Source organism: Lotus japonicus, chromosome 2 (assembly GCF_012489685.1).
Source record: "Lotus japonicus ecotype B-129 chromosome 2, LjGifu_v1.2".
In the NCBI taxonomy this organism is placed as follows: Eukaryota; Viridiplantae; Streptophyta; class Magnoliopsida; order Fabales; family Fabaceae; genus Lotus; species Lotus japonicus.
In genome coordinates this window covers 69796192-69804817 of record NC_080042.1, presented here as the reverse complement: position 1 = coordinate 69804817, position 8626 = coordinate 69796192, and the positions used below count along the sequence as shown (strand labels likewise).

At 35.2% G+C, this 8626-nt stretch overlaps 2 protein-coding genes across 2 annotated transcripts; both read right to left on the bottom strand.

Moving 5' to 3' along the window:
- Nucleotides 1–944: 944 nt before the first annotated feature.
- On the bottom strand, nucleotides 945–3738 carry LOC130739148 (actin-1). Its single transcript, XM_057591387.1, has 5 exons — nucleotides 3583–3738; nucleotides 2892–2966; nucleotides 2385–2778; nucleotides 1308–1921; nucleotides 945–1209 (listed from the first exon to the last, which is right to left on the bottom strand). Exons 2-5 carry the CDS (start codon nucleotides 2949–2951, stop codon nucleotides 1144–1146), a joined length of 1134 nt encoding a protein of 377 aa, XP_057447370.1. The 5' UTR covers nucleotides 2952–2966; nucleotides 3583–3738; the 3' UTR covers nucleotides 945–1143.
- Nucleotides 3739–5594: 1856 nt separating this feature from the next.
- LOC130739147 (uncharacterized) lies at nucleotides 5595–8311 on the bottom strand. Its single transcript, XM_057591386.1, has 3 exons — nucleotides 8115–8311; nucleotides 7867–8014; nucleotides 5595–5932 (listed from the first exon to the last, which is right to left on the bottom strand). The coding sequence occupies exons 1-3, from the start codon at nucleotides 8274–8276 to the stop codon at nucleotides 5865–5867; spliced, it is 378 nt and encodes a 125-aa protein (XP_057447369.1). The 5' UTR covers nucleotides 8277–8311; the 3' UTR covers nucleotides 5595–5864.
- Nucleotides 8312–8626: the final 315 nt, after the last annotated feature.

Sequence of the window (8626 nt, the reverse complement as noted above, 5' to 3'; positions counted from 1 at the left end):
AACACATAAAAATGGGATAATATAATTATAATTATATATTATTAATATTTTTAATTAATATTATTCTTTTTAACTATAACTTTACGTAGCTTATTAGTGTTTTGATTTGATAATAAAATTGGATAATATATAGCTAAAGACAATGGATAACTAAGAACATAAAATAGAAATGATTTAAAAAGGGATAAAAAGAGAAACGAGAAAAAAATAATAAAAAAAGCATAAGTATAAAAACTAAATATGAAAAAAATACTTAACGGATAATAGATTGTTCCGTGTTGAAAAAATAGATCCTAGAAGCGAACCAATTCCTATTGGTTTGGCACGCGTTTAAGGTAAAGTGAACCGTTAACCATACAAATCTAATTAATTACATTAGTTTGGTTTGGATTATCATGTTCTTCGAATTGATTGAACCAATGAACACCCCTATTAGAGGGGGTCTCCATAAGATTTTAACTATGTGGGATATCTATTAATTGTATGAATGCACTTGATGTAGACTAGAATATAGGGGTACATGATCCAGTCGGTCCATTAACCTATCTTGTACAGGATCCGGCCGATCCATTAACCTATCTTGGCACAAGTTCTTAAATTCGCATCTCATCTGATTTCTTCGAGTCTAGGTCCAGGCTTAAAAAGTTGGTTGGTCAATATATATTGTTTTGTAAAAGAATAAGCACAATCTGTCCCAAGAACACTCATTGTTACCATTCCAACTAATTTCAAAACATGGCTTCGCATGCATATGCACGAATTGTGCACGGACTGTGAGAACTATGCATGGAGATTAGAATTTTCTAAATTAACATCACATGGAGATTTTAAATTTCATGTCATATTAGCTTCAAGCCTCCAGCAACCGATATGAAATTCAAAGGACACGAGTTATGGTTTTGCATGTTAAGGACATGTATCTCAACTAATTTAGACACATGAAATGTTGTAAAAACTTATCAATATATAATAATACTGAAGAATGGGACCATTTTGACAATAAACTTCTCGCCTTCTCCAAAACATCACTCAAGAGAATAACATGAACGGATAACAAAAGCTAGAATGAAAGGGTTACAAGCAGGACTTCTTCCCAAGGAATAAAACAATTGTCTTCTTCAACAACCCTATTGCTCAAACAATTTAGAAGCACTTTCTGTGCACAATTGATGGTCCAGATTCATCATATTCTGCCTTTGCAATCCACATCTGCATTTAAAGGACAGTTTGGCTCATTAGCAATCAAATGAAGGCATCTCATAGCTACATTCAAAGAAACAAATGAATTAGAAGAGAACAGAACATACCTGCTGGAAGGTGCTCAGGGATGCCAAGATAGAACCACCAATCCAGACACTGTACTTTCTCTCGGGCGGTGCAACCACCTTGATCTTCATGCTGCTGGGGGCTAAAGCAGAAATTTCCTTGCTCATCCTATCAGCAATGCCAGGGAACATGGTTGTACCTCCTGAGAGAACAATGTTACCATACAGGTCTTTCCTGATGTCAACATCACATTTCATTATGGAGTTGTATGTTGTCTCGTGAATTCCTGCAGCTTCCATTCCCACCAGGGATGGTTGGAACAAGACCTCTGGACACCTAAAACGCTCAGCACCAATAGTGATGACCTGCCCATCAGGCAACTCATAGCTCTTCTCCACTGCAGAGCTGGTCTTGGATGTCTCTATCTCTTGCTCATAGTCAAGGGCAATGTATGCCAGCTTTTCCTTCATGTCCCTGACAATTTCTCGCTCTGCTGAAGTGGTAAACGAGTACCCACGTTCAGTCAGAATCTTCATTAAGAAGTCAGTGAGGTCACGACCAGCCAAATCAAGACGAAGGATGGCGTGTGGAAGGGCATAACCCTCATAGATAGGGACTGTGTGGCTGACACCATCACCAGAATCCAACACAATACCTGAAATAAGAAGAAACATGAATCATCATAGAGGAAAAGAAGAAGGGAGAAAAATTATCAATTACAATGAATAAGAGAACCAATAGAGGCCCTCTTGGTTGATGAGAAAAAATAAAGCATAGTTTTAAAAGTCCATCTACAACAAGTGTTTATTAATCCATTGTAAAGGCGCATGTGTCTTATATCGATCTAAAACTCAAGGAGTAATACTATATAGTGCGATAAAATGCATGCAAGAACTCCATTTTTAACCAATTAGATTTTGTTTGTTAGAAATCATGGTAAAAAATCAATGTAAAAAAGATTTATTTAGACACAACTCATGTAAAGCCAAGTGGCAATCTTGCATTTCGTCAATCAACATTTATTAATGTTCAGCATTTCCCAAACTAAAGCTCTCCAGATGAGCTCAAACTAAAACTTGAAACTAATCATCATCAATTAATTTGAAGGTATTGCTTACCAGTAGTACGACCACTGGCATACAGTGAAAGAACAGCCTGAATGGCTACATACATAGCAGGGGCATTGAAAGTCTCAAACATGATCTGGGTCATCTTCTCACGATTAGCCTTTGGGTTAAGAGGAGCCTCCGTCAACAGAACGGGATGCTCTTCCGGAGCCACACGAAGCTCGTTATAGAAGGTATGATGCCAAATCTTCTCCATATCGTCCCAGTTGCTAACAATACCATGCTCAATAGGGTACTTGAGAGTCAGAATACCTCTTTTGGACTGTGCCTCATCCCCAACATAGGCATCCTTCTGGCCCATGCCAACCATCACACCGGTGTGACGAGGACGACCAACAATGCTGGGAAACACAGCTCGCGGGGCATCATCTCCTGCAAATCCTGCCTGAAAAGTGAAAACAACACACATCGCAATGCCCCGCCAATGTGTTATCTAAGATTCATCCCCAGAAAATCAACAAAGGAAGAAAAACACAAAAAAATGATCCATTTCATTACCTTAACCATTCCAGTTCCATTGTCACAAACAAGAGGTTGAATATCCTCAGCGTCTGCCATCTTCTAATACCTGCTCTGCTTGATTAAAAACAACAAATCAAAGAAACATGCATTATAACAAACAAAATTGGCAAGGGATGCCATGAGGCCAATAATCTTTCTTAATTTAGCTTTAAATCCAGGCTTGTTAATAGCGCGTCATAGCGACGCCATAGCACTCTAGCGTAGCACTCTGGGGGTTCACTGCTACTCTACTATTCACAGCTATTTACCGCAATAGCACTCGAAATACACTACGCTATCTGCCATTAACAACCCTGCTTAAATCACAAAAACAATGCAGCAAAAATAGAAATTCCAACAATTCTCCCACAAACCAAATCACCCACATTTCAAACAAATTCAAAATAATAATAATAATTGTAATAAAAACAACTTTGTTAAAGAACAACAATAAACATCAAAATTGATTTATGATTTGTGACTTGTAAATCAAATCTGATCCTATCATATTAGAATGTAGAGCATGAGATACAGATTACCCTAACATTACAGATCCAGCCCCATTTGATAGAAATCTAGATTACTCAAACACAATGGTGATTAGGATTAACATTGTTCATGGATCAATGAACAATGCATAGATTCAACGAAATTGACAAAGTGATGAAGGTGGAAACAATGCATTTACCTTGGAAAATGCGGAGGGCGAGAGAGTGGTGGATGAGAGATTCTCAGAGCCAGAGACAAAATGAAGGAAAATTTTCAAATGAATATAACAAGTGCCACACGGATTTGGGACCGTTGGATTCTCACTCCCCATTTGGAGAGAGAGAATCAGAAATTCACGGAGGTACAGTACTTATTCAAAATCACTTATAAAAAATAAAATAAAATTTGTTCTGTTTTCTAATTCTGGACTAAAAATAAATGGAGGAAAAATCGGAAGAAAATAATGGATAATGTTGATTTTCAGAACCAATACAACCTGCTTCACTCAATTTTATCAATGTGACAACCTATTCTTAGTTTGCAATGTATAAAAAAGAGAGGACAAGAAATGGAAAAGATGAATGCCACCTTCCCTATTCATCACCCTTCTTTTTTCTTTTCCTCTAATTATGGAGGGTCACAACTCACAACTCATAAGCCTTTTAGATTACTATTACTAAATCTATACAATCTTGAATCAACTTTGGATTAAATATCCAATTTTATGGTTTAAAGTATGTAAGTTGAGGCCCCTCACTTTTTTCAACCATGATAGTTTGCTAGTACTATTATAAGTATATTGTTATGCAAGATTAAAGAATGCCAGCAAAATATTGGAAAAGAGAAACTAATTATGTGACTCATTTGGACCCAGTTACTTTTGCATTGTCAGTGAGCTGTATGAACTTTAGATGCAGTTCCATACCTGGATGAACAAGATTTATTGGCGATTGAGATTATTCAACTACCATAAAATTGTTAAGGGGTCAGCTTCTGACATTTAAAGTTGGATGAAATTTCGTCATGTTAAAAGATTATTGAATATCCCCAAGTATATGCTTGAGAATACATGATCGGGAGGTATCAGTACCTCACGATTCAAAGTAGCTAGATCCATATTTCCATTGTTGAGTTGGATATTGGTTGTTTGGATCCACTATTAAAAAATTTAGAGTCGCTTTTCTCCTCTAAATGCACACAGAACAGTTGGATATTGAAGTACTTATTATAATAAATATTGTTAATGCATATAAATTAAATTTAAATAGAACATAAAATCTGACCATGAAAATGAAATAGGGTATTAGCTCTTGCATTCACAGTAGTAAACTAACCAATACTGTCATTTTCGTTTAAAGAAATATTGTCTCCAACTCTGATGAATACTTCAGATGGTGACGTTCACCAAATTAGAGCCCCAAAACGCAAAGCGTGGAACAAGACCACACGCCTATCTATGAAACTTGAAACCATCAAAGATAAACCTCGTCTGATATGATACTAAAGCTGGTTTTTGACCTTGAAATTGTCAAATCGAAACCTATCCTTTGAAAGTTAATCCAAAAGTGAGGTCAGAATTATTATACAAGTATCTCTAATGCAAGATTATTAGTTCTTATTTTTGAATTAAGAACTAAGAACTGAGTTCTTAACTATTGGAGGTACTGACATAGAGTTCTTAGTTCTTAAAAATAAGAACTCAGTTCTTATATAAGAAGTTTTACTTTGAGTTCTTAACATAAAAAAAAAATTGCTCTCTTATCTAAATTACTTTATTAGTTTATGAGTTTTGTTTTATTACTTTATGAAATAAAAAGTATAAATAATGTGATTGGTGAGACCAAATAAATAGTAGTAAGAATTAATAACTCATGGTTGAAGTAAATTTGCTTAAGCACATGTGACAATACGAGCCCACATGAATAGTGCTAAAAACTAAGAATTAAGAACTAGGATTGGAAATGATGTAAACTGACCTTTTTTTTTACAACAGGAAAAGTAAACTGGCTTTAAGAATTCATGGAATATTATAAAAGTTGAATTTTAGCCAAATTTCTTTCAAATTAAAAACAACGGACAGGGCTTCCCTCTCAAGCAAACTTTTCTTTCCAGCAATTCGAAAGGAAATTAATTAGTAGACATGAAAACATTAGTTAACTAAATAGAATACTCAACTGATTTGGCGAAATAAATTTTCTCAAAAAATAATAATGAATAAAAATAAAGTGCCAGTCCTTCATTATATTCTAAACTGAATTTCACACACCAATGTAGATTAATGACTAAAAATAAAAATATCCAGAGAGTATACAAAGCACTCAACTCAAAGGTTACAATATTATACCATCCAATCTTTGCCACTTCTATCCTAAGAAAAACCAAGCAGAAGAGGAAAAAAGCACTCTCCCATACATTTTCTGTCAGCTCCAGCCTCCACTGGAGCATAAGGATCAAGCATATGGAATATTAAAACTTTCATAATTACTCTACCATTGCATTAGCGGAAATATCAGCAGCAGGCGCATCAGATTTTCTTTTGTCTTTTTTCCCTGTTAGTCACCACATATATCAATCAAACATTACAACAAAGAATATTTTGTAAACAATTTGATGGTCATATTTTAAAATGTGATATCCCCAAAGACATATATATTACACTTTTTAGAAAGGACCGAAAGACAACACAGCTATTTCCTCCTCATAAGTTCCAACTGCCAAATATTTGCAGCATATGCTTCATTTTACTGAATCCAACATATCAATCACCAAAATGCAAACTTCTAGATAATTGCAACCAGATCCTATGTGATCAAATAGATCATGTCATTTTGCTTATGTGATTGACAGATGAAACAGCCATCTCATCACATAGCATTGCAGATGTTAACAGAGGAATGACATGATAATAAGCAAATCATTTTGAGTACAAGTACATATCTCGTACATGCACACATAGAGCAACACATTTGAACTAACTCTAGGAACATTTTTAAGGCATGCGTAAATGTGAGACATTTTGAATCCATCCCGTACAAAGCATGAATAGAAGCATGGGCCCTCCCCTCTATATACCTGTAGCTATCCCCACCGGCATCATATGATTTTTTGTCCTACTGTGAGAGGTAATCCTCAAATGGTAAGGTAGAAGCAGAGAGAAACATGACTTAAACTATATCAGCTCAAACACCAAAGAGAATCCTTCAAACCATTTATATGATTTTTCAATCTCAGTAGCAACACCATTCTAAATTCTAACGTAAAGAAATAGTAAATTCTCTCTGAAATATGTCTTCAGTTTTGTCCAATAATTGTCAACTCAGTCACAAATTAAATATTACACCTTTCTATATATGATTAAGTCAGAATATGTGTCAGTGAGGAAGTTATGTTATTGAACAATCATATGCATCTAATCGAACCTTGTTGCGGAAATTTGCATATGTGCATGTAAATCTAACTTAAATCCTGTTGGGTAGTCCAATAATATAAATTTAATCATGTTAATGAACATGGTGTACAGTGGATAAGGTTTAGCCTTCTTTAATTTCGTTTTGGCTCTTTGTAGTATATAAGTCAACTAGTTATACAAGTTCTGGTGCCATTAGTATGGCCACTACCAGCAGTGCTAAGCTTTTAAAGGATATACATGCCTTGCCAACTCAAAAATGGAGGTCCAATTTGTTTAGAATGGAAGACAGGGTGAGATCAAATTTGTTAAGAGATATAGACAATCAAGGACTAAAATTAAGACTTGTCATTTTCTAAGAGGTGAATAATTGACCGAAATTCAAAGATCTGATTATAATGGAGCTGAAAGATGCAATGAGAAGCTTAAATTCCACTTACTGCAAGTTTGGAATGGTGCTGCAACTAGTGAAAACAGACTAACAGAGAAGAAAAGGAAAAAAAATTTGAGATGACTTGTAAACATCTTATGAGTAAATAAATAGGCTCAAAGATTTTTATGAGTTGATTTGCTACCATATTTCAATATGGTGCATTGGTGTATGCTGTGCAAATATGTTTAGATATATTCTTATTTAAAATGCTCTAAGATCTACACTTCCACAAGAGGAGAAGGCATATATCAAGAAGCTAGTTCATCCCATGAGATGCAACTTAGTTTTAGCCTTAGCCACGCACAGCAGAACAGATTTACAAAGGGAGTTGTTAATAATTATAATAATTGCACCAAACAAAAAACCAGTACTCTTGCAGACTATTGATACATTGGTTGACTATTGAAATAAGGAATTCAAACGAATTTGTTGTTGTTGTTGTACACTGTTGATGATGTATCGTCCTCTATCCAAGTCTGCTAAAATATATTGTTCAATCCAGGTACATCATACACTGTCTCTCTAAAAACTAAATGAAGTGAAGATGGTACATTATTAATGTAGCATACATGCTGATTGTATTAATACATAAACTAGTGCGAAATACAACAAGAAATTACAAGCATGGAAGACAAGTTAGTTACCTTTGCGCTTGAGTTTGAAGCTGCTCTTCTTCTTCAAGTGAAATTTTTTCCCAGAAGATTTAGGAGCATCTTTGGTTGCGCCTTCAGCAACTGCCATTTGCACATCTTCCATGGTCACCACGCCATTCTGCAACGCTTCCTTTTGCTCCTGCAGTTAAATTGAAAATAGAAAACACGCAAAAGTAAGGAAAAATCGTCACTAAGAACCAGCGCAGCCATGGAGGGAGGGACAGAGAGAGAGAGTTTACTCGGCGCCAGTAGTTGAAGAGCTTGCGCTTGCGTTTGCCGGAGAGAGACTGGGGTTGGGTCCGAACCTTGAGTTTCCCGGTGGTAGGATCTCCGTGAATCTTTCTCTTCTTCTCTGCTGCTGCAGCTCTTCTTGCCTTCTGCACCACATTGAACTTCGCCATTCTCCCCTCTTTCCAATCAAACCCTAAAAATTGTTGCTTCCCTTTAAACCCTACTCATTTATACATAACAACAAATTGATAATAAATAATTAATAATAATAATAATAAATTCTTTTTTGAAAGTAATAATAATAATGCATCATTTTTTATTTAAAAAGAAAAAACTGCATAATTGATTTTTTTATTTATTATGTTGAATGGTAACTCCAGTGGGCTATGATTTTAGCGTCTCAATTTGGTTTCTGATCGATTTACACCGCTCTTCCATAAATGGAAGAAGTCATTGGATGATGGTTCTTATTTGAGTTCAGTTATTTAGAATTGTGTTGTACTTTTGATTTTGTTAATTT